This window comes from Nelusetta ayraudi, unplaced genomic scaffold (assembly GCF_046127955.1).
Source record: "Nelusetta ayraudi isolate G7.1 ecotype Tasmania unplaced genomic scaffold, CSIRO-AGI_Nayr_v1 ptg000007l, whole genome shotgun sequence".
Taxonomy (NCBI): Eukaryota; Metazoa; Chordata; class Actinopteri; order Tetraodontiformes; family Monacanthidae; genus Nelusetta; species Nelusetta ayraudi.
The window spans coordinates 1,080,920-1,107,204 of NW_027466057.1; the positions used below are offsets into that span (position 1 = coordinate 1,080,920).

General features: G+C 48.0%; 1 protein-coding gene across 1 annotated transcript in view; it reads left to right on the forward strand.

Annotated features, from left to right (window-relative positions):
• Positions 1-26,285, forward strand: part of dph6 (diphthamine biosynthesis 6) — a 61,408-nt gene that overhangs the window by 30,710 nt on the left and 4,413 nt on the right. Inside the window, exons 12-14 of the mRNA XM_076017687.1 lie at positions 357-531; positions 17,341-17,589; positions 23,285-23,675. Of these exons, the coding sequence (XP_075873802.1) occupies positions 357-531; positions 17,341-17,589; positions 23,285-23,675 (815 nt within the window). The remainder of the gene's footprint in view (positions 1-356; positions 532-17,340; positions 17,590-23,284; positions 23,676-26,285) is intronic.

Consider the following 26,285-nt stretch of genomic DNA (forward strand, 5'->3'; position numbering starts at 1 on the left):
AAACCAGGTTCCCAGTACCGCCACCAGCCTTGCTGTTCATTCTGCACTCTTTCAAATTGTCTCATTGCTTCTGCCTCATCAATTTTAGCTAAAACTGAAGATTTTTTTTTGCTTTACGCTTTGAACAGAGGGTTAAATATATAATCTCTTCTGGAGGTCTACACAGTTTTTCAGAGACATGTGAGGCTGCACCGTGTGTTCTGGCACGAAACAAAAAACAGCTTGAAAAGTTTATACTTCTTGACCTTTTTACGTGACGCGTGTTGTTCCTCTCCTTCAAGGACTATTTGCTGGCAGTCAGGCCGTTTCTGCGTTGCGAGCCTCACGGTGACATCATCTCTTTTCCCGCCCTGCAGGGTTTGCGTTGAGGCGCCTCTACCTGCCGGCCAGCTGCTGCAGATGGACTGTCTGCTCCACGCCTGGGCCGAGCCTCCCGAGGAGGGCTGCTTCCGAGAGAGGGAGGCGCTGCACGTCCAGAGCCTCTCCCACTGGGCGCCGGCCAACATCGGGCCCTACAGCCAGGCTCTCCGGGTAAGCACGGAGACGGCACGGAAGGGGGTTGACGTCATCAAGCGTGAAGATGGCGGCGGCGGCGGGCCAATCAGCCGCTCGCATGCTTTGCTTAATCTCTAAAAAGAAAAAGTGTTTACCTTCCCTGGGTCCGTCTGCCTTTTATTTTTGTCTGCAGCTTGCGTTCGAATCAAAGCGGGACATGTCCGCTAAATCCTTTTATCCTCCTGTGGGAGGCTGACTCACAAGAAAAAAAAAACCTTGGACCTTTTGTTGTTGTTTTGTACTTTTTGCAGCAGTTTATAGCATTGCGTCAGGACGATGCGGAACACACGGGCGGAGGACCGAGTGACGAGCACCATCGCCGACCCTGTTGTGTTTGACTCTTAAGCGTTTTCAATATCTCGGATCACATGATGCCCCCCCCCCCCCCATCGCCTCCGTTTGCGTATGCATGATGTGCGGCACTGCGTGTGCGAGCGCGCGTGTGCGACAATTTGTCCTCATTACCGCATTTGCGCACACGCGTAAATACGCCTCCCCCCCCCCCCTCGCAGTGGGCCGTGCGCATGCACGCATTTTCTTTGCACTTGTTTGTAAAGCTACAAATTGAAGGGCCCCTTTCATATTGTTTCAAACCTCAGAAAGAATGTCGGATTCAAAGGCGGAGCGGAGGAAGTGTGGGCTGCGGTTGCACGCTCGACTCGGTGTTTTGTTTAACCAGTGTGTATTATATGGGATTACACTTGTCAAGGTACTGTCAACAAGGATAGTGTCCATCTCCTCCACACTGTCCTTGATCCTGCAGCCAAATCCTGTCTTGTGAGTGAGAACATGTGTGGATTAGCCGCTCGCCTCGGCGCGAGACGGCATATCTCTGCCGTGTGTCACCGCAGCTCAAAGATTCCCCGCGTGCGCGCGAGGCCCGGAACCCCGCGATGTAACCTGCAGAGTCAGGTTTTTTTTTTTTGCTTTGCTTTTAACGCGGCAGCGGTGTTTGATTTCCTCAATGGAGTCTCATTGAGACATGAAATTGAAGTCAGCTGCCGAGCGCGCGTTGCCTCCGGAAAGCCATTTCATCTCTCATTCCCCTAATGATCGTTTCGCATCGCGGGCCGTTTTCTTTTGAGGAAGCGGCACCTCACACGACCCCTATGTCGCCTCCTCCTCCTCCTCCTCCTCAGCGGAACAACTGAGACTTAATTTGATCTAAAATGCATTAACAACTATGGCACAAGTTGAGATTTTTCACATATTGATACAATTACCCCCTTGCTGTGAGGGCGGCCTGCGTGTCGCCCCCCCCCCCTGAATCCCACCCTCCTCACTCCTCAAGCCTCGACAGTGACTCATGTCACAGTTGTCCTCGACTTCCTGGTGTGACGCCGCGGCGGCGGCGGCAGTGGCGGCACAGCCTCTGCCGACCGCAGACAGAAAAGCCTTTTCGGTCCGAGATGGGATAAACCGGAAGCCTCAGCGTTTGCTGTGGGAAAAAAATAGTTTGAAAAGAGACTGGGACGGGGGGGTGAAGAGCTTGAAATGATTACAGGATGAGTTTTGCGATCTTAATTGCGTCCAGGGCTTGTAGCCTGCGATGACTCCTTCTAGGGAAAGCCAACGACTTTGCCAAACGCGCCAAACGTCCCGCTTTTATCCCGCAGTGCAGCCAGGAATGGCCCAGGGCCTCGGTTCTGGTGCCCCGCAGACAGACACCGTGCGTCCGCAAGGCCCTGCAGGATTTGTTCCGCAGGTGGAGGTGGTGTGAGGGGGCGGCGGCGCCCGCCACTCTTCCGGGATTGACACCTGATGGATGCTGGACTTTCAGACTCCGCCCTCCCCGGCGTCGGCTTGTCACGTCCCCTCAGCGTGGCCGAGCGCCGTGAGCTGACAAGTTGAGATCCGACTTGATTTAAAGAATTATTTAACCTTTTATGATGTCAAAGCCGAGGGGGCGGCGAGCCGGGGGAGGGGGACGAGTGGGAGGAGCTGGCGCTGATAGTTTGAGGTAAAAAGTAGAGTGAGAAGAAGTAGTAAATGTGTGTTTAGTTTTCATTCAAAAGTTGCCTTCACTGTCATTTGTTTCGCTCGCAGAGCAATGAGTGAGTTGTTTTTTGGTTTTTTTTTTTAAGCGGAACGACATCAACATCATTTGCTAATTGTTTTGTTTTGTTGCCTTTATGGGAGATCTAATACACATCTTGCTGCCATTTGCCTCAGAAGCATAATCTAATTAAGATGTAAGTAATGTCGCAATTTATTGTGCCCCTCCGTCGGAAACAAAGGACACTCACAGACATCCAGCCTTTCATGCGGCTCTAAATTATCTTGTGACAACAGTACAAAGCGTAATGGCATGCTTTTAAACTAAAAGTTCCGACTGCCTGGTCCGTCACAAGGGTTTTATTCCTTTTTTTTTTTTCAGTCGAGCCGGAGCTTTTAAACAATCACGTTGCAATGACGCAGCCGAAGGATCGTTTCATTTCATTTATGCGCAGATGTCCATATGTGCCAGTGACGACTGATTCTGCTCATATGTTAGGGGGTAAAAAAAAACATAATTCACTGAAGTCTCCGTTAGCGCAAAGCCACGGGCTGCGTCTTCACAGATTCAGATGCATCACGAGGCCAGAACAACACGGCGGCGGTCCAGCGTCTTCCTCTCCCTGCGAGGTTAAGTGGCTCGCGCCTGGGAAATCATCCGCTCTGATCACATTCTGCGGGCCGGTGTTTTGGGAGCCGGCTGCGCTAGCCTCAGGTTGTTAGCGAGCGCTAACCCACCCCGCCTCCCGGTTTTTTTCCTCCTTCCTCTAATTGTGAGTGACAGTCGATATTGTGGAAGGCCGTCTTGCGCGGGGGGGCCCCGCGACAGGATTTACATTGGATTTTGAAAATTGTCAAAGTGGACCGTGAGGCATCGGGAGGGAAGTGGATCTGACGTGGCTGATTAGTGTCAAGAGGGAGGAGTGTGCGGCGGCGGCTGGCAGAATTTGAATAATCTTCTTACGGGCGTCTTGATGTGTAAAAACAATGAGCTCAACTTTGTTTGACCCTCTTGATTAAAAGTTAAGAGGTCAGACTGAGTCACCGTGAGGTTTGGGCCACCCAAGCAGAGGCAAGAGTTACGGGGCAGGAGCGACTCGCTTTTTACTCGGTGGGAGCCTGATTTTGTTTACTTCCAACAGAAGGCTGCGTGCGTTATGTGTGTGGTGAATGTAAATATAACGGCAGAGACAGTTCACCCGTAATTGGAATTTCACCTCTGCGGCACGACGCAGTTGCAAGGCGCCGGTGACATTTTGTTCTCCCACAAAGCCTCAAAAGAATCCTTCTCATCTTGAAATTGTAGCGTTAGCCGTCGCAGCTAAAATATATCATCGGCACGTGTGACTCTGGTAGGTGAGTTTACTTGCTGGCCAAACTCGCCGCGCTTAAGAGAGCTTGCATGTGCTAGTGTTGTAGTTAAGACGGACCAACCGAGACCAAGACATGATCAAGACTCGAGAGTATCGAGACTTAGACCAAGACTTTATATGTCCAAGAAAAATAAGAACAAAACAGAACAAAATGACCAGCATCTTTTTTAAATTCAAGTTTGCTTCTAAATCAAACAGTAACATCTCTGATCAGCAAGGTATCTTTTAATAAAAACAACATTGCTTCATAACATTGAAAAATGAATTAACTGGGAATAAAATATTGTGTCACTCTGAGTGTCATAAACAGAGTTTAATACAGAAGCAGCTGGATTCTTTTCCATTAGTATCTGTCATTGTAGTGTTGGCTGTGTCTTGACCAGTCTTGATCAAAAATCCCGGGTCCGTCTAATCCGAGACAAGGCAGAGTAAAAATGCCTCTGAGTCCAAGACCAGACTGAGGCCCTTAAAAAGTGGTCTCGAGATCTCAATCACCAGTACGACAACACTAGCATGTACGACTCAACTATCCCATTAACAACGATTCTATTTGCGGTTTTAATGGCTGTAAGATGAGAATCGGAGAGAAAATGAGTCCCACCCTTGTTTCAAAGCGCAGATATGTGACCTTTCTGTTAGAAATACCGTAGCGGAACGAGCTCTCCACGAGCCCCTTTGTTTTATGGCCAATCGCGATGTTGACAGCAGAGTTGGACTCATGACTCAGACGGCAGAGGGGAAAAAGTGACGAATCGCAGAAATTAAGTCGTTTTACGCTCTGCCGTTGCCTCCCAGAAGGCCTCGCTGCCGTGCCAGAAGAGCCGGCGTGTGGGAGCGGCGCCGAGCCCCCAAAACATCAACCCAGCGCCGGCATCACCTCCGCAGACTCCCTTAACCTACATCCAGAGAACGCATCCGCCTCAATTACCAAAGGAGAGTAATTAGCCAAAAAGCAGCATGTGCGCGCGTGTCTGTCTGTCTTTGCGTGCGTGCGTGCGGCCGCGTTTGGGGAGGTATTCAGGCGGCGTAAACAGATTAATTAGGACGTGTAACTTCATTTCTAATATAAGAAAATTAATCCCATAAAATAGGGGGGGGGGAGGGGTCTCGGAGGAGGCGCCTGTCAGCGTCTGATGCCGTCTCCCCTGTTTGCCATAATCTATTAAAACCCTGCTTTTATCTCACCTCCACCCCGCCCCTGTCATACTTTATGGATTTTTTCATAAACACGGCGCATACTTCATAAATGTCTCAATTTTCTAGTCTATTAACATTACTTCAGAAGCGCTTGATAAAAGAGGAGGGCATGCGTGAAATAATGCACCAATAACACAAAATGCTGCAGGCTAGAACAGTGAGGGGCGGCTCTCTCTCTCCCGCTCTCTCTCTCTCTCCCGCTCTCTCTCTCTCTCTCTCTCTCTCTCTCTCTCTCTCTCTCTCTTGCTGGCCCCCCCTTCTGCATCTCTCTCTCTCTCTCCCTCTCCCTCTCTGGCGTGCGCACCCTCAGACAATGCGAGGCGGAGCGTTATCAAGTTTAATAAAAGAACAAATGATCGCTCGTGCCCAGGGAGGAGAGGCGAGGCGGAGGAGAGGAAGCGGCGTGAGGCCGGTTGTCGAGCAATTGAGCCGATGAAAAATGGGCTCTTGAAGGCTCAGTGGCGTGAGACTGACGGCGACCCTGAAAGCGGCGGGATTCTCCCTCAGCGAGGAGCCATCGCTGGCATACATCTCTGGGGTGGTGGTGGGATGTTGTTGTTGTTGTTGTGTTTGGGTTTTTTTCTCGCTATCAAGCATCCGATTCTCGACCCGAACGCCCGGGTTGCAGGCAACGGCTCCAACCTTTTTGTCTGCAGTGGTCCGCTGGAGGTTGTGATTGACAGGCCCGGGGCCCTCAGCTCCGGGGCCGGCATTCCACTCACTCCCGATTTGCACCTGAGCCGTGCGCGCTCCACTTGGAGCTGCGTGCCAGTTCCCAACTGCTGGACTCACCTGGAATTAAAGAATTTACTGAAGATCACGTCACATGACACAATGTAGTTGGAGTCATAGGAAGGTTGAGCTGCTGATCCGCTCATCAGAGTTCAGTGCTTCTACCATGAGGATAAAATATATCAGCCCCAATTTAATACTTCAAAACAGTCCAAGTGTTCTCTTGTGGTGCTGTTGTATGTTGTGTTTTATTTTGAAAGAAAACCTGGTGTCCACCACGTAGCATCCCACCTTAGTGTCATGCGCAGGCTCCTCGTCTTCTTCACTGTTTTTGCCGCCCTTCCGTGGCAGCGCTTGAGCGCCACTTACAGGCCTCTGAACGTCACCTGACTGTCTCCCTGTAGGCTTTCACTCGTCCCACCAAACTACCAGGGTCACCCGTCTTCACTTGAACCAGGCGTGCGTAAAAAGAAAAGAAGGACGTGACTGCGGCGGCACGCCAGGCTGTGCACTCCTCCACCTACGCACCTGTGTGGAACCTCTCGGTAATTGGGCCCGGATGCATGACAAGGCAGGCTGTTTCAGAACCGCCAGGCGCCTCGACAGCGCCAGGTGTAAAGAAAAAAAAAATGCTCCAGTCTCGTTGACGTGCAAACGGATAAAGACGGAAAGGCAAACAAACAGGCGGGCCGGGGCTGGCTCTCCGCGTCTATCTTCGGAGCATCTGCATGTAAACATTTGGCTGACAAATGTTTGCGCACGTGGCCGACCCGCGCGCGTGTACGTATTTGTCAGCGCTGCCTCGTGCGCAGGAACGGGGAATTCCTTTTTCTCCCCCCTTTGCTGCGACGGCCGCGTTGGCTGAGATGAATATGTGAGCTGACAAACGCTCGCAGCTCCATCCTTGGCCGCTGCCCTGAGCCGCTGCATGAGAGGACGTGCACTGTATGCCAGAGGTCAACCCAGACCACTTTCTAATCAGAGATGGTTTGGCAGGAGGGTTGATTGAAGGTCCCGTATTATGCGAAATTGACTTTATTATTGTCCATTATTATCATTATTATTTTTTGTGTGTTTGCTCACAAATAGTTTGGGCTCTGTTTTGCATTGCTAGACTTAAAGGTTCCTTTATTGTGTTGTTTTTGTTTTTTTTTGTTTCATTTTGTTTTTTTTGCAAAACTCACTTTTACTTTGATGTCGTACCCAAGAATAACAGAAGCCCAGAAATGAGGAGAAATACATCCTTTATTTCACTTTCTTGCTCCTTTTTTCAAAGCAAGTATGCCTGCTGGTATATGCGGGCCATGGAATGGGCCGTTTGTGATGTCACAAAGGGCACAGACAACGACAACACCAGGCTCGTTTTTCAGAGACCACCTTGTGGTCTGCATTGATTTCATCCCCTTTCTAAAGGAGCGAGACGTCCAACAAACCATGAGGAGAAAAGCTAAAACACTCCTGGCTTTGTGGGAGGCTGTAAACAGAGGGCTACATATGCTGATTTCTGGATGTTATTGTTTTGGGGCCGTGCAGCTGCTCCTTTTGTAGTCTGGGGTGAAAAAAACCAAAAGCAATCTGAAAATGTCCGTCGTGTGGCCCTTTAAACACCTCCCCTCCTCTCTCCTCAGCTGCGACCAGGCCGTCCTAGCTCTGGTACTTTTGAAGAGCATGTTTTTCTTTTATATTTGGTGTGTGTTTTTGTGTGTGTGCATGCTCTGTGATTCACCACCGCCGCCGCCGCCGCAGCTCTCAGCACCACGTGGTCCCGGGCTGGTATCAGCATGTACCAGACGAGGACAGGGGAAGGACTGGATCTGTCAAAGTGCATCGACTCTCGGGCGTCCGCGGCGCACGCCGACGCCGTGGCCTGGCCCCTCCCCCCTCTAGCCCCCCCTGCACCCACACACCCACACACCACACGCGCACACCGCACACACCCACTCATTAATGGAGCCGGCCCTGACAACTGATCCTAATTGCCTTTGAACAGGCTCTTCATGTATTATTGGTGCCTGACCGCCTCGGTTCATGTCAATAAACCATAGCAGGCAGAGCAGGGGAGGAGCGCCGCGGCCACGGCTGCTTTCTTGTGTTTTGAGCTATGAGGGAACACAAATACGCCCGCTGGATGTAAACAATGGAAGTTTGCGTCATGCAGCCATCTCCGCCACATCTGCATTTATTCATTTATTTATCTATTTTATTAATTAGCCTCATCTTAACATGCGTAACTCACTCCACTGAACGCGTCCACGGAATTTAAATCAACTGCAAACACATGGTAGTTTTTTTGTTATCCCCCCCCCCCCCCCCCCTTTCTGCGATAGACGCCAGATTCATTTTTCCACAGTCGCGCTTGGCGTCGCCTCTCCGTCGTGTCAGCGCTGACGAGCGACGGAGGAGTTATTGTTTCAGAGAAATCAGAAGGAGGCATCGGGAAGAGAGGGAGAAGAAGGAAGAGAAAAAAAAAGAACCCAGGATGTCAGGCACAGACATCTGCGGAGACACTTTGCGCGGCTGCACTCGCTGCAGTCACAAACAGTCAAAATACATCATTATTTGCTGTCTCATGTGTGAATTATTGCCCCCATATCTCACTGTTTACTTCCCGCCTCGCCCTTTCCATTCGGATCCGTAAACAGGGGGGAGGTGGCACGGCACGGCACGGGCCTTTTCTTTTTATTTTTTCATTGTTATCATGATTATTTATTTATTTATTTATTACAGCGGAAGGAAATAACGGCATGGATAAAAAGCGTAGCGGCGTGTCCTGTCCACTCCCATCACTGTCTGGCGGGGGAGAGACGTATGACCATCCCATTACTATGGTAACTAGCCACTATATTCAGACCTGCCCGGGTGTGTTTCTTCCCCCTGCGGTGACGAGAGGGCATAGCTGACAGGGGCCCCCGTGTGCACGCGCTCGTGCACGCACAGACGCAGACGGTGGAGGGTGTGGCGGCGGATGCTCCCTGGTAAATGTACAGAAGGAGCCACGGCGAGGCCGGGCCCGCCCTGCAAGGGTGTGATGATGAAACTGAACCCAATAGCTTTTTCTTTTCACTATTTTTTTATTTATTTTTTTTTCCACACAGCTAAAAAAAAAAAAATACAAACAAAATTCTAAAAGTCGAAAAAAAATACATAATTTACATCAGATAGTAATTAATAGGGTCCATGGGGCAATTTAAAAGTCAAACATAACTATAGATTTGCATTTTATTCAAACATGGTTTTTGTTTTCTGAGAGGAAATTAAGCAACAACGCCCCCCCTGTTACCAGACCAAACTGGCTTGCTGTCATTTGATGATTGATTGTTCCTGTATTTCATATTCTATGAGAGTGATTTACAATGTTTCTATCAGATGTTGCACTCCTCAGTCGCAGCCTTGCGCCATTTTTCTTGCTCCCTGTAATCGCATGCAATAGTTTGCCAGCATTTTATTCATTAGAATTTTTTTAAGGGGTCATTTTTTTAAACTCCATTTCATATATATATTTTTTTTATTTTGGCGTGTTGACTTGGAGCGAAATTAGCGTCCACATTAAATTTTACTTGCTCTCTCCAGCCCTATTATAAATTACACATGTAGCAGTTCTTCAGTGTAGTAACTTCTAACCCAAGTCATTCATTTTTCAAACGCCATTGTCATCAAAAGACCCTCCGCCGAGGTAAAAGTCTGCTTCAGATGAATAATAAAAATATCTTTTCTATTTTTTCTTCCGCGGACATATCGCCATGTTCGCTTTTAATGTATATTTATTATTAATAAAATGGATTTATAATGTAAGGTCAGGTTGCTCGATGCCACGGTGATGTATTGAAGCAGAGGTGCTCAGTGCAGGAGTTAGTTTGACAAAAGGAAGAATTGACCCCACTTATTTATTGCATTTTGGAACTTATTTTGGACTAACTGTGAATTCTTAAATTTCAAAACACTCATCTCCTTTTTGCAGCAGAGGATTTTTTTTTCCCACACATTGAATAGCTGTCTGCAATGGAGCATATATTATTGCAGCTGCACATATCTATAGCAAAATTAGCATTTTAAACATAATAAATAATCGCGTCTGTGATGAACACAGTTTCTAATTTTTTTTAGCTCTCTTAATTTTTTTTATCTATTTTTATTCATTTTTTCTCATTTTAACAGGCACATCTTTAATGCATTTTTTAAAAAACATTTTTATAATTTCTGTGATTTTTAATCAGTATTTCTGCCTGAAACAGAGGCTGTTATATGCAAACATTTAGACCTAAAATAAATAAATAAATATCAGGACTCTAATGCCTCTGTCCAGCTCCTCCTCGATTTAGCTGAACTTTGAATGATGATGTGGCTGCTGCCGCGACTGCAGCCCTTTTCAATGCAGCCATACTGCCATCTGTTGAGACTAGGCGGCACTGCGCGGCTCTCTGCCCCTTGTTGTGCTTTCCGCGCCATCTCGTTCACTCTTGTCTCTCATGTTTTGTTCATCGGTGGCTCATCCGCTACTTCTGCACGCTGCAATTGTGCAAATGCAAGCAGCGGTCTATTTAAAGAACTGATAAAAAGAAGAGGAGGGAAAGGGTTTATGGGATTTTTTTTTCTCTCCCCCTCCTTCTGGATCCGCAGCTTCCTGTCACTGCAGGCCACAGCGCTGTGTTTGCTTTTGACACTGTCGCATGCAGAGCAGACATTTCACACGGCGGCACCAATCCTTCATATCGCACACATGCGCTGCCTCGACTTTTGCCTCAGCTCCCACTGACAGTCGCGCTTAAACGGTCGTTCCGCGGCGTTTCTGCGCTCTTGACGTAAATTCTTTTGTGGCCACGTTCGGCCAGAGCTGCCGTTACCAGCCGGAGCCACGGACGCGGCTGCAGAGAGAGGAGATATATGAAAAGACAGAAGAGACGAGGTGGTCACAGCTGGGAAGGGAAGGGAGAGGAGGGGAAGGGTGGGGGGGGGGGACGGAGGTTGAGGGTTTTGCGATTTCAGCATCATTCAATCAGACAACATGCCCCTCAGCTGAAACAACGAGACCCTCCCCGACTCTCTCGAATTAGGGAGATTAGCGGGAAAGCGCATAATGCAGGATGATGGAATTTGTCATAATTTGCATTGTCCTGGAAAGATTCGGTTTGATCGAGCGGTGCGCGCAGGCTCTTGTCATGTCCCACGGGCAGGTCACAGAGGAAGCTTGGCAGAAATGATTTTTGCGATATGTGCATCAGTCGTAAAAGCCTCACAACCAATTTGTCAAACAAAAAAAAAAAAAATGTGAGGCCGGCACAGTTTGAAGGCAGTGGGGCATTTCGCCCCGGCGCGGTGAAAAGAAAGAAAGAAAGGAAAAAAAAACATGCCCCTCCATCACTCGTTGCTCACAGCCCAGATCTGGTGTGGCACAGTGTTCCGCTGCATAAGACATTATTACATCAGTCTTTAGCTTGTGCGTTCTCTGTTTTGATATCACTCTTAACTGACCACTAAACCAGGCAAAACATTTCAAATCAATGACAATCTGCATGTGCACTATGGTTTTATCGATGTAGAACACATTTTTGTTTTACTTTTTCAGTGGGTTGGTGTTTATATATTTGGTAACTGGTGCCCGCTGGCTATCAGATGTGTCCCTGTGATCATCCTGCACTCAAACTGCAGCAACCCTTGGCTTCAGTCCTGCTTTAGCAGCAGCAGCTCCTGACCACCGTAAAGTTGACCAGAGCTGACTTGACAGTGCTCCTCGTCCACACGGTTCACTGTTTATGGAGTGGCCGTGTCCAGGGATGACATGAATGCACAAGAGAGAGAGAGGGGAAAAAAAAAAGAGGTAGGGGGGTTGGGAAAAGGCTTGTGTCTGCCTGGTCAGACTGGCAGACTTCAACAACAACAGCAACAAAATGTAGCTAATTTGTCACAAAAATGTCGTCCGCCGAGTCTCCAGATTTGAGCGTATGCTCGTCGCTGGGCTCCCAGAAACGAAGCGCGCCGCCTCGGACCAGAGAGAAGGGCGCTCCAAGGAATGTGTCCCTGCAGTGGCTTGCCTTTGTGCGTTTCATACGGCTATTTATGTCGCCGTTTAAGTAACGCTGATTTCGTGTGACAAGTGAGCATACAGGGGTTAGGCTCAAACTGGAGCACAACCGGGAAGCAGAAAATAGAAATGGCGGGCAAAGGGAGGGAAGAAAATCAAGAGGGGAGGGAGCGGAAAAGGCAAATATCTCCCTCCCCCCACCGTCTTCCTCTTCCCCTCTTCCTCTTCTTCAAATGAGAGTCCCAACGTGGGGAAGAGGATTCTGCAGAGGGCAGGGACCGTTTGCGGTTCTCCCTTGGAAAAGGGGTTTGTAGAAATGAGGTGTCATCAGAGGAGGCGGGATTTCGCGCGGCGCAACACGAGCCCATCTCTTATCGTCGGCCGCTCGCAGACGTGATTTGCTTTGAATGCGCTAATGCTGAAGGAGCCCCGCAGACTGGGAGCCGGTCGGAGATGGAATCGCGGCGCACGCACATCCCTGACAAACTGCCATCCGCCGCGCGAGGATTAAAGAGTCGCTGCGCCCCAAATCCCCCCCGCCCCCCAAAAAAAAAAAAAAAACTGAAATAATATATGCACTTAAATACGTTTGACTAAACTTCAACCCCAGTTTTTTTTTTTTTTTTCATCCCCCACATTTTGAACTTTTTTTTAAAAGAGGAAACATTTTAGCTGTTAAAATATTTAAAAAAGGGGAAAAAAAAAAAGAAATCTATAGCAACAATCTGCAGCCATTCAGAGTAAACTAGAGCTTCCTGTGTAAAAGCAATTCATCTTTGTGTTGTATATCTAATTAAGATGTACAATAAACACGTGTCAGAACCCTGTAAACCCAACATCCTCAACCTGCTGTGTTAATCAGACTGATCCATCCTTCTGCGACTGTCCGGTAAACACCATGGAATAAACAGTCAAAAATGCTCAAATCCAAAAGCTCTGACCGACTTCCTTTTCTGCGTCTCGCGACGCACTCGTTTATCTGGATCGTTCATGAAGCGTTGCTGGAAAGATTTTTCACTTTCTAGGCTAAAATACAACACTGCACATCTCATTTGCAAATGTATCCTCTTTGTTTGCTGACACTGGCGCTGGATGTTGTGGCGACACGTGTCCTTGCATTAGAGGAAAAGTTACATCGTGCTCGACCAAACCTATTTTACACATTTTGTATCATCATTTTCCTGGTTAAATTATGCATGAGGTCTCATTGGGAAAGAAATGTGAGCATTAGCATATCTGATAGGAGTGGCCGAGCAGTTTTCCACCTCCCTCTGTCCTTGAAACCGAGCAAAAAAAAAAAAAAAAAGCCCTGACTGTTCGTCAATACCAGGTCATTTTATCCCAGCCGGCCCAGTTCATCCATACCATCCCAAGGCTTTGCTAATGACACTCAGAGACATCCTCAACACTCAACACGACGAGGGCCCAGAGGGCTCCAACACCGATGTGGATATAGTCTCGCGCTGTCCGGTCATCCCTGGAAGCTCTCTGACAAAACCTGCAATTAGAAACACCTCCAGGCGGAAACAAGACACCCTTAAGGGCTAAAAGCGGACGACGGCACCGGCTTCCCGAGTTACATTTGAATACACGACGCCGTCTCCATTTAACAGGGGTTGAAGGAGGGGACGTCTTTCGGGTACGGCGACCTTTTGTCTCGTCATTGCGTTTGTGAGGGAAATGACGGTGTTGGAATCGTGAAGTTGGAGTCATCCAGGTTGCTGGGTGCCCTTTGTGATGTCACAAAGGGCACTGATACTTCTCTCAGGTTAGCGGCAACATCCAGGTCCTTTGAGACCGCCTTGTGTTTTTCCCTTTTGAAACGTGGAAGTTCCAACACAGCATGTTTATTCTCTTTTTGGAGCCTTAAATGAAACATAGCAACTTGGAAATCCAAATATATGTGGATTACTTTATATATTTGGGATGTTTTATACACTCTTTGTCGTGTTGTTTGGATCCTAATGCAAACAAAACAAATATATCTGTACATCTATAAATATCGGACCTGCAAGCAAACAAAGAATTGAGTGTCATCAGCAAAATTGATGACATCATTTCATGCTTATTGACAAACATTTTCTGTTGCTTTGAGCATTACAACTGATGCAACATAAGATATCCTTGCAACTCAGATGTGAAGTTGGTTGCTACATTTACAGTAATGTGAATCATGAATAAACTATAAAATGTCTAAATAAAGAGAAAAGCCAACAAATGTTGACTGTTTTTTCTCAGTCAAGTGCAAAAAAAAAAAACAATTCTGAAATATTTTGATGCTTAAAACGGGAAAAAAAAATAATAAAAGCAAAATCCTTATTTCAATAAAAGGCACTCAGACAGAAATAAAAAACAAGTCACATTGACTGGAAAGGCTCTTTCCTCTGTGGGCCATTTAGAGTGCTAAGACGTTCTTTTGAAAAATACTTAGCTTGTTTTAGAAAAGTTTAATGTCATATGCAATTATTTGACCCTTATGAATATTAAAGCTTCGCGTTCCCGGTGCCATTAAAAATGCATGTGGCATTGTGGTTGTTGATCACGTTCAGAATGCCCATGCAAATTGGACTGTCTTCCCTGTCAAGGCTTAAGATGAATAATGTAGTTGTGTTGTATATTCAGGGACACACCATTGACAGTCAATTAACAAGTTTGATTGGTGTGTGAACTCGCGCTTTTGAACTGTTAATTTTATGTAAATAGTATTCGCTCTCCCTTCTCCGCTCGCGCCCCAACCCGTCCAGGTTCATACCGCAGAACGATGCGCCGACGCCACCGTGGATGCGCCCTCCCCCTCCAACCCCCCCCCCCCCCCCCCCCGCAATCCCCAATTCCACCTCCCACCAAGAATTACCAGAGTGGGATGCTTAATAATTGATCATCACACACCTGCTTGGTAGAAGCGATGGGAGTTTGCCTTTAACAGTCAAGAGGCCCCATGCCAGGCCCCCTTTTGATATTCAAATAGACAAACGGCGGCGTCTCCTTTGTGGATTCCGAGCGGTGCGCGCTCTTTTCATGGGGACAAGCTTATTAGGAGATTCTGGCCACCCATTCCAACCTGTTGGAGAGCCCTCTTTTCTTTTTCCAGGAGTGGATATGATGGCATGTGATGGCTCATAAATGGAATGCCAATGACAATTTGTTGTTGACGGGCGGGAATCTGGCTTTTATCTGAGGCGGACATGGTAATGTGGGCGCCCGGGCGGAGCTCGGCTCGCAGGTAAATGACGCGGTGATTGATCCGACTCCATGAAAGCGGCGAGGGCCTTATCGCCTCCCGCTCACGCGCTGCCTCCCCCGCCCACCCTCCCCCCGCTCTCCATCTTCCCTCCATCTCTTGTCTGCGGCAACTGCGCCACTAATTTGGAACAGCGGAGATGGAAGTGGAAGATTCATCAAAGTTGACAAGTGAACCCAGGAGCTGGGGATCACGGCAGACCCATCTGATTATGGAAATAGCCGTGACCGTGTCTGCCCCTTAGCTAAACCGCCGCGCGGCTCGCGTCTTGTTCTGCACGCGCGCCTTAAAAGACGTACATATCGGCGAGTGGGTAGAAGAGGCTGTTTTCAATTTCTCCTCCTTTGATCGTTCTGGGTTTGGCGTCGTCAAACCACGGGCTCGCTGCAAGGAGGCTGGATCGCTCAACTCTGGATTTCATCTGTAGCGGCATTTCCATTCCCCCTAGAATTGCGCAAAACCTAAATATCGCAATAAAAAAACTGGGAATGGAAACTTGAAAGACCCCTCAAATATCGTTAAAAGGTTTTTATGCTCTTGTGAGGTGGTTTTTCAGACGTATCAATGTAGAGGTTTATCGCAAAAGTGTCATGGGAACACTTTTTTTGAAACATCAAAATGCAGATTTATTGCAAGATGTTTTGTACCTCCATCCTCCTCCAAGTGGGGTCTCCCGGGACGAGATTTGACGAGAATTACGACTTATGCGCTTCACGCAATTCAATGGAAACCTGCAAATCGCAATTGTACTCTGTCAAAAATTTTAGAAATATTGCTTTTACTTTGTAAAAAAACTGTAATGGAAACGCAGCTTGTGGAAATAAAAAAGAAAAAGATTCAGTGGATTCCATTAAATAACCAGTCAGCTTCCATTGGAGATGAAGACAAAAACAAAGAAACAACAAAGAAGACAAGGAAGAAGAAGCTAATATGAAATGTAAAAGAGATTAGCCAGGTCTGCTAACTAGTTCACTCTAGTTTTGGCTTCCCTTTTCCAAATGCTTTCCATGGGCTCTCAACCGGATGGATACATTAGATCCATATTGCTAAGTGATGCAAACTGAAAGGAATATGAAGCTTTCGGAAACCAAGTCTAAATTTTGCCCAAGTTGTCTTGAGCCGATAGTCCGGTTCATGAAAACTCTGACCATGAACTGTGAAACGAAAATACCTCCATTGCCCATTATAGCTGCTCTGTTAAGGACCCGTCTCTTGGATGTATTGGTCTTTCTGATCCTTGCTGGAGGTCCCCAGGGTCCCTGCAGGGCCATCCGACCCTCCTCACTGCTAAACTAAACTAGGAGGGTCTCCAAAGACCTGACCTCCTTAACACCGCTTCTCATCCCGACTCATCTCTTTGCATTAAGCAGATAGATTTTTTAATTTTTTTTTTACTCTTTCCGCACGTGTTTCATTACTACACGTGGAGATTATTCCAGCGGAGGTATTTTACAGAGGGCTGAGCTCACTACCTGGCCACTAATTGTATTGTTATAAATAACGTGGGTGTCTGATAGATATACATCGGCCGGATCTTCGCAGTTTCAACTACTTGCAAAGTGAAAATTGTTGGTGACGACATGCTGAAAATTTTGCCAAGGTGGAACTCGCTAATTAATTCAGCGCCGGCCCAACAGTCACCTATAATTAATGATAATGTGATGTTAGCGCCTGGCTGACTGACAATGTACAATGTTTTTGATTATGAGCTATATTTTGCTGCTTGATGATGTGGTTTCTGGTTAAATATAAACAGTGTGTTTAATTTCTTGCCCGATTGATTCACCGTCAGTCTTCACACCCAGAACTTGTTGGTGATGGATGTTAAAATGAATTCACAAGGGTTGAAATGACTCAGATGATTCGGTCTGCTTATTCCTGCCTAGTATTTGAAGTTAGCCATGTTGGAAGTTCGTTCACGTTCGTCAGGGCAACGGCATCAATTTGATGAATTTAAAAAAATAGCAAATACATGTTCATGAACTTGTCACTATGACCATAAAATATGCCTTTGGGTATTCATTTTTCATTTGCTTCTCCAGTGGAGCATCTTTCTATGATCAAATGACCTGAATAAAATCTCTAATTAGCCCTGTGTTTGCAGCCTCCTGCTATCAACACTGTGTTTTAGCATTTTCTTTTTTTTTCTTTTTAGCAGATTTTAATTGGTGTCATCATTTAACACATACTGCATTTGTTTTCTTCTTGTATTCCCGCCCTCCCCTCAGGTTGAAAATGAAGTTTTCTGCGCCGGTCAAATCGCTTTGGTCCCCTGCACCATGCAGCTGGTGAAAGCCGGCGCCGGGACGCAGGCCCGTTTGGCCTTCAGCTACGTGAGAAAGGTCCTGGAGGCCGTGATCGGCGGGCTGACTCTGGCGTCGGTGCTCCAGGCCCACTGCTACGCCACACGACGCGAGGACGTCCCCGTCATCAGGGCCGTGTGGGAGAGCATGCTGAGGGACTCTGAGGAGGAGAAGGTCAGCGCCGCCTCCTTGAGACCCGTGTTCGTGGGCTGACTCAAAAGACGAGCAGCGGCTGGCTGTTTCAAAGTAGATGCGAAAGAAATATTGATTAAAATGTTGATAATATGACACAAGAGCGCAGATGAAAAGAGTGCGATCCGTGCACCCAATGAATAAGAAAAAAAAAAAGAAAGGGAAAAGTCGATAAACTTGATACGTTCTCCAAGTTTTGCAGAGAGGGGCCCTTTCTGTTTTGAATTTAGTCGTTGCGAAGCGAGAGAAAGTTCCCTGCCCCTCACCCGCCTCCCGCGGGACCCCCGAGCCGTGGCGACTGATATTTACCAGTGAGCGCGCTCATGAAAAGTTGATGATGTGGGAAACGCCGGCGTCTTTGATAGCGCCGAGCTCGGCGCAGAAGCAGATGTCTTCCTCAGAGCTCCGCTAATCCTTTTGCCCCCACCCAACCTCCCCCGTGCACCGTTTTGGCGCCCCGTTCAAGTCTCAGAGCAGCTTAGGCACCCTCCCCCTCCTCCACCCACCCCCCCCAGCCCACCTCCTCCACCCCCCCATCCCACCTCCTCACCCCTCCTTCCTGCCTGCCGCCCTCCAACCCTCCTGCCATCCCGCCGCCTCGGCTTACAACCCCTGCTCCGCGTGCCTAATAGGGGCGCCGCGCTCCCCTGCCAGCCCTTCTCCTCCCACAGTAATCTGTCTTACCAGGGGACTAGTTCCTGGGGGAGCAGGGCAGGACCCGCCTCCCACCTCCAACACGTGGCTTCCGCGCCCAACGCAGGCGGGATTAAAACCTTTTGCGTCAGTCCTGAGAGAGAAAATTTGGGACTCCGATGAAGGACAGAAATCCAGTTTTAATTTTGCGCTATTTTTCATTCGTTTTTTTTTTTTTATTATTATTCCTCCTCCGTCATACTGACATCTCTCGCCCTCTCATAGCCGGAGCAGAAAAATCTGCGGCGCGATGACAGCCCTCGCCGTCTTCCTTAGCATGCAAATTGGATCTCACAGATAACAAAGCTTGCCAGGAGCGAAGCTTCGGGACGTGACCGGGGTCGCCTCGTGGGGTCAAAGGTCAGCCAAGGTGCGGGCTACATCATCCATCTGTTGTGCTTCGTCGGCGGCGTGTCAAAACAGTCCACAATATTCATTAAGACGACCCGGCGCTCGCCAACAAGCAGACTGTCTCCCATCCTTCAATTGATTTCCAAACTGGGCGCCTCTAATTGGCTGGTTCACCTGTAAACAGGCGACTTTCCCTCCCTGATAACTCAAGCTGCACTTAAGTCGTTCCACTTCCCCAATGCTCTTTTTTGATCCTTCCTTTGGGGCTCTGACTCTTATTTTGGCTCTTTGAAATCCAATAATAATGTAGTAAAGAAACATTAAACTAATATCTAATATATTATATCTTATATTATATCTAATATAATAACTAATACATTGAAGCGTTAAAGATGAAAAGATTTCCAACAGTTCAGCTCCACCGGCAGAGAAATGGTTTTGCCTTAGAGACTCTTTGTTTTTGCTAAGCCAACAGTTAAAAAGCTTTGAAGTCTTTGCTTTTTGGGAAGGTTTTCTTTCACCAAAGAACTAGAAGAAGAAGAAGTATTTTTTTTTTATTTTTTTTTTACAATTTTTTGCTGCCGTTTGATGTAGGTCATTTTGGCACTTACAATTAGTAAACAGAAATCTACAAAATAAGATATATTACACGTTTCATCATATAGCTGTTATCACATGGTATATTTTGATGTGAACGGGTGGAAACATCTCGGCCGAGCTTTTCTGCTGAGCAACGAGCTGTTGTTGTGTCCTGGTGATTGCTCTAATCAGGTGGATGAAGGAGCTTGCGGGGTTAATTGGGAGCACGCTGGAGTAGCTGCAAGTGTGAAATCGTATTCACGCTGCATTAGAGCACAATGGGCCTGTTTTTTTTTTGGTTCTGTAGCCATTGAGAGTCTGACGTGAAGAAGTTGATACATTTTTACAGATGTAACAACTAGAAGCTCTTTGAACAGTTAGGTTTATATAAAAAAGTGTCATAAAAGTGTTACAAATGATCCGTTTAGTTCAATCTTAGCCAAATAAAAGGTTTTTCCGGAAATATGAAAACAGTCATAATCAGAGATGATTAGTTTCTAGTTTGTTTGCTGCTAAGTGTATCTTATGTTTTTCCTCTCTCCATGAAACGCCTTTCTTCTGACGCTGTTGAGTCACTCTGGCCTCTGGCCTGTTTTCATAATGGTCTTACGCCCTCAAACCTCAACTCATTCCACTGACACGGCCCTGCTCCTCTCCTTCAAACGGCCGCTCGGACAGGCTTTCACGGTTGACTCTGAGGGAACAGAGTGGTGCACTGGAAGGGATATTATGGCAGACTGACAGCGGCTACAGTAAGTGCTGAAACGCCGAGCCGCTTGCTGAAGGCGTCCCGCTGGGCAGGAAATGTAGGGGAACTGGCTAAGCAGCGCAGTCCCATCAGCTCCCCGCTGTTCGCCGCCTTTACACTACTTCCTTATTACCGTGTTTACCGTTCGGCTTTCACGCCTCTCGGCCATCACCCCCCGAGCCCCTCCCGAGCTCCCCTGAGCCCCCCTCGCGCACGCTCCGGGCAAGCACGCGTTGCGAGCAAGAGGGAGGAAAGTGGGGAGAAGCAAAAACAAACAGTGCGAGAAGAGGAGCGGCGCGGAGAGCCGATAGCGGCAGACCCAGGCTGCAGCTGCCTGCCTGCCTGCCTGCCTGCCTGCCTGCAGAGGGAGTGAGCGGTGAGGGGATGGCTGCATGTGCCGGGATTGAGGCTGCAATGATCAAGAAACACACGCGTTGAGTGGTCGAAATAAGGTACCCATGCATGGCCAGGTCCAGCATGGGCTTTACTTGACTGGATTCATCAGTGATACCTAGAGACCCAGTAATGTGCAGATTTAGAGGTCCCATAGTTCACCAAAGTAACCTCACAAATGAAAAGTTCATCCTTTGGTTATTTTGCCTGCTCAGCTTTTCAAGTTATATGGGGTAAAAACATGTAAATAAGCCATTTGTGATGTCACAAGGGGCTCAAGTTTCTCTCTGCCATGTTTGTTCTGCTGCCTTGTTTTTGCCCTTTTGCAAACGTGAAAGGTCCAACAAAGTGTCAGTTTTCTCAGGAAGCACGGAAACTTATTTCTTTTTTTTTTTGCTGGAGACTCTCAACACAGGGCTCATGCTGTTTTATGAATCGTTATATTTTGTTTTTGATAATGTAACAGATGAGACTAAGATAATCCTGGACTGCCAGTTCGTCGTGTCGTAGTCACTTTCATGTTGACATGTTGACATTCAGCTGGAGGCTGGCTGTACGGTGGCTGTAAACAGAGGGCTAAATAGGCTGTCTTCCACAATAAAGAGCAATAGAAGAGACCAGATACGGATGTCGTAACCCAAACCCCTAGTAGATGTTATTTAAACACATTTTTGGTGTTACAATAATTGAATAGAGTGACTTTTCCACTGGTTGGCACCAAGTTCCCAAAGAAATTGTCTCTGGCTGGTTAAAAAAAAAGAGAAAAAAGAAGTTTCGACCAAGTCGCAGTTGGTATTGCAGCGCCGAGCGATTTGAAATGCAATGCAGTAATATTGCATCACGACTTCATTACTGCAGCTGCAGTGTATCTTGGAGGAGGCTTCACATCCAGGAAGAATTGACAGACAGAGGTCCAACTCTGCTCATCAGCGCTGGAAACCTACAAGGAGAGAACACACACACACACACACACACACACACACACACACACACACTGGTACACCATTAGCACCTTCAGTACAACGGAACTGCTGAACAAACTTTCTGACAAATATAAAAAAAATGTTCTTGGCCGCGTTGAGGAACAAACCGGGAACTGATGTAACATAGTCCGACAGCTCTGAGCAAAAAAAAAAAAGAAAAGTCAGCACAACTGCGGCGTGACAATAAAGTCCTGCCAGAGGCTGCAGCCGCGGCGGCGAGGCGCCCTGATCTGATCTTTGCCTGGACGGGACGGTCGGTTGGGTACAGCACCTCAGCGCCACAACAAGGCCTGCAGGGTGGCCTTTAAGCCTGGCTGAGCAGGACGCTCTACCCCAGTTCCTGCTCCCCTCACCATGTTCAATCGCTATTGACAAGCGCAGGAGCAGCCCCCCCTCCACCTCCCCACTTCCACCTATCGTGCGGCAGAAGTGCTAATATAACATTTATCAAAGTGCGGCCCGCGTATGTGTGCTGTCACTTGGCCTGACAGGCTAAGAGCTCCCACGCTGACACGGCCCCATTGTCCCCCCCCACTCCCTTGTGATTGTTGCTGTTGATCGCCCGCCGGCTAGGCCCTCTTCAGGAATCGGCAAAGTAAGAGGAATCTTAACGCGCGAGCGGGAGACACTCCGAGCCGAGAGGTGAGCGGCTGACATACAATTAAGTGTTTGCTAAAGATTCATGTGGAGGGGGAGGGGGAGGTGGTGGTAAGTGCTGCCCCGGTGAATCTGGCTGATTGGGTCACGACGGCCGCATCTTTGTGGAGTGACGAAGAGGCCCTGGTCCGCTCTTGTCAATGTTTTTTTTTTTTTTTTCTTTTCACCCCCTTGTTCTTTTCGTCTTCTTTTTTTTGTGAATGAATATCAAAATAAAATGTGAGAAACCTGTTATTATTCTGCACTTACGAAGTGGGATGTAAGTGGATGAAAATTGATCCAGCAAATTGAAAAGGGGGTTAAGTGTTTTTGCCCTATCGACTCCGACTGGAATGGCGGTTATATAAAACACTCATTTCTCTCCCATTAGCAGATGAAGCCACAGCCAAAGTATTATTAGGGGGGGGGGCACGTTGTAGCACTGCCCAAAGACATTTTGTTACTGCTAATGGCCCTCAGCCGCCCAGAGAAAACCATACAGATTGTGGCTCCGTGGACAAAATTGAGGCAGTTTTCCACTAAATGTGTGTGTGTGTGTGTGTGTGTGTGTGTGTGTGTGTGTGTGTGTGGCACTAACGTGCTGTGAGTGATCTTCTTAGAGGGGTGAGGAGTCATCTCAGCGCCTGTCACGCCCGCAAATGCAGCTCAAATGACATGAAAACATTTGCAGCGAGCCGTATGGATTCTTTTCCAACTGTTTTTTTTTTTCTTTTATTGTTTTTGTGAACTATAATTAGCGAGACGCCGCATCGCAATCCAATCTTAATTGATTGGTGTTTGATAGCCGCTGTCAGCTCTCTCCCTCTCCCTCTCTCTCCCTCTCAATGACCAACGGCAGATATTTACTCAAAGATTTTAAAGTGTCACGCACAGACGCACAGTGCAGGAAAGTCTTACCCCTGTGATGTCACAAAGGGTGACTTACCCCTCCCAATTTAATGACCGCAACCCCTGCCAGACTCACCTTCACCTCTTTGTCTTGGCCGCCTTCCAAACTCATCGGAATAACAGCAAAGAATCCGTTTCAGGCAGCAAGTTTAGGCTAACGCTGAGTTACCCTTTTTTTTGTGGGCAGCAGTAAACAGAGGGCTAAATATGCTCTTTTCTTGAGATCTGCCAAGTTTGTTTTGTTTTTTCTTTTTCTTTTTATAATTAACCTTGCCAGGTAATAAAGGTAATAAATAAATGCTATACGGGGCCTTTAATATCGACTCTTCTCTATTATTATTCAGAATGCGGCGCTTCATTTGAATACCGTCTGTTTGCATGGCAGGACTTGCGGTGGGAGCCTGACAGCGGACGTGCTCCCCTCCTGGTTGCCGTGGTTCCCGCCCTGCCCAGGGGTGCAGCTGTTGAGCTTCACGTCGCCGCGGTTCAGGATGATTTCACCCAAAGGACTTCCCGTCACCTCAGCACAAAAGTGGCTTGCGGCTCCGTGGAGTGCCGCGTCGTAACATCTGCTGACAGGTGTTGTGCCTCCGTCTCGCTCTCCCTGGTCGCCGCCGCCGCCGACCTGGAGGCCGGCGCCACGCCGGAGGTCGCGGGAGCCGTCGGCGCCGCGTTCAGGAGCGCCGTGGAGGAGGAGGCGGACGCCGGCCTGGTGCCGCTGTGCGCCAGGGTCTTCCACAAGTGCAGCAGCTCGGCGGCGCGGGAGATCGTTAAAGGTGGGTTTTACGACTCCGGTGTTAATATTCATGCTAATTAAAGAGGATTTATTATGAATAAGCCGTTTTGGCAGCAACGTCCAAGATGCAGTGCTCCTGAACGCCGAGGCCCTCCGCCGCCCGCCCGTCGCATTAGCAGAAGTGAAGTGACAGCGCGTCCCCCTCCGCTCGCTGCCAGCGTCTCAAAAGAAAGAGAGAAAGTTTCAGGACGTCGGCTGAGTCAATTCCGCGTGGACTTCCAGGAAGCAGTCTCTCCGGAGGATCCGGTCCTCCTTTCCCTGCGTTTAATTGTCGCAGTCGTTTTGTTGTGTCTGCAAGTTGCGTTCGCTAACCCCAAGCAGCTGGCGCAGTCTTTTGTCATCATTACGTTTTCATACGCCGCCGTCTCCCGCTACCCAGGATTCTTCTAGGTGCTTGTCAAGGCGAATGCGGAATGGTATTTGTTTTATCCGGAGAGACGTTCCCTCGGAGGGGAAAAGGGCGACGGGCGCATCGATCACGCCCGGCTCACTTGTCAAGTCCCCAGCGAAGCAGTCAATTAACATTTTTGAATCGGCGCCAAACCAGCCATCTTCCTGTCACTCCTCGCCGTGACATAAATCATCTTCTTTCTTTTTTTCTTTTTTTGGTGGGGGGGAGGCCGCGGAATTATGGTTAGCGGTGATGAATGGGAAATAAGTTGATCTGTTTTGAAGTGCGCCTTGATATGTGTGCAGCCGATCTGCGCGGTCTGTTTCATTGCCTAATTGTATAATTGATATTTAACATCGTTGGGCGATATATGATGCGTGTCGCTTGACAGAGAAGTGAGTGTGATTGCCACGAGCAGGAAAACGTTGCTTAACGCAAAATCCTGTGATGAATAAAACAGGTCCTGCAGACTTTTAAATACTCTTGAAACCAGACAATTCACGTCTATTTAGGTGCCTGTCTAGAAATAAAAAAAAAAAACTAAAAAGTTTCTAATTGTGTCACTGGGTCAGGAGCAGTCTGGAGCAAAATCAACCTCAGCCCCCCCCCCCCCCCCCCCCCCCCCAGTGTGTCTGTGATTATGGACTGCATTTACTTCTCCCCCTAAAACCATCCACTGACTCATCAACTGAGCTGGAATCTGTCGCCAGCGACAGCACGCAGCGCCGTGACACGCCGGGCCTCCGGGGGGCGTGGCCACGGGGCCTTTTTATGGGTCACAGCCAATGCTCATGGATGATGAATCCAAAAAGTCAAAGGAGGAAAAGTAACACCTCTGGCGCTGGCAGTCACAGCCTGACGACCGGCGCTGTCAGCGGGGAGACGGACGGAAAACGGACGCGCCCCTCCCCCGCTCCCCCCCACGCCTTCGGTTACGTGCGTCGGAATTCACAGCTGATAGATGTGACATATGCTCCAAATGAAACCTTTAAACATCTTGTCTCAGCTTGTTACTTACGATAGAAAGATTCTCACAAGCATGGATGGGGGTGAGGGGGGGGGGGGGGGGGGGTGCCCTAATATAACACACACACACAGCCCAAAACAGCTAAAGAGGCAAACGCGAACAAACGTTGGGGCTGATTAAAAGGCCCAAAGTGAAATATTGGAAGGAATATAGTGGAATGAAATGCAGTAGGAATTAAAAATTTGGTTGGGTCATGGATCTGCTCGGTTTCTTCTTACGATTTTTGCGTTTGAATTGTTGCTCGGAACAGGAAGATGTGAAACTCACCAGGTTTCTTTATCCACGTTCAGACTGCTAGCCAAAATCTGAATTTTTAGCCCATCCAGATTGAAACCGGAGGGCTCTTTTCTAGTCACATGAAATCCAATTTTTGCAAAACGGATTGAAACCACCTTCGGGAGGTAGTTTGTTTCAAATGCCATTTGGACAGATGCATCTCAGTGTGAACGGCTCCAAACAAACCGATGGGTTTGAACTGTCCGTGACGTCACTCTACGCGACGCAAGACCCAATGCGCCAGACCAGAGAGCGCCATTCCAGGTGCGGAGCTGTAACATCATGGAGCAGACAGAAGAAGTAGAAAACAGCAGTCCCTGGACAGAGGAGAAAAGTCATTGGCTCATCAGTGAGTGGGGAGATAGCTCCATTCAAGCCAAGCTCCAGGGCATCTGTCGCAACAAGTGCCGCTGTCGCAATTGTATGACGTCACACACTCCACACGCTGGACGAGGCCTCCGCTCCGACGTCGTTGCTACAGCAACCTGTCAGATGGGTCAATAATGTGGCCCTGTCTGAGCAGAGCCAGATCCCATTTGGACACTTGCGAAAAACAGTGTGGACAGTCAGCCCTAAAGGAATCTGATTTGAATCAGATCAGGCTTTAGGTTGGTTCATTTAGCAAGGAGACATAACTCAATACACAAGTTTACTAGAATTCACTTATGCAACATCAAATCAACTTGATTTGGGCTCGATTTCAGCACAAGAGGGCGCTGTACTTATTAGGTAGGTTGATTCTTCCCCCGACAGGCCAGGAGAGAAACCTGCCTTTTTAAATAGCGGGAACCTTTGAGTGGTTCAAGACTCTATCTTATACAATTTGCTTTTAAAAACAAATAAATCATAAAGGGTCTTCTTTGTTTTGTGTGAAAACTGGAGGTGTTGGTCTGTTT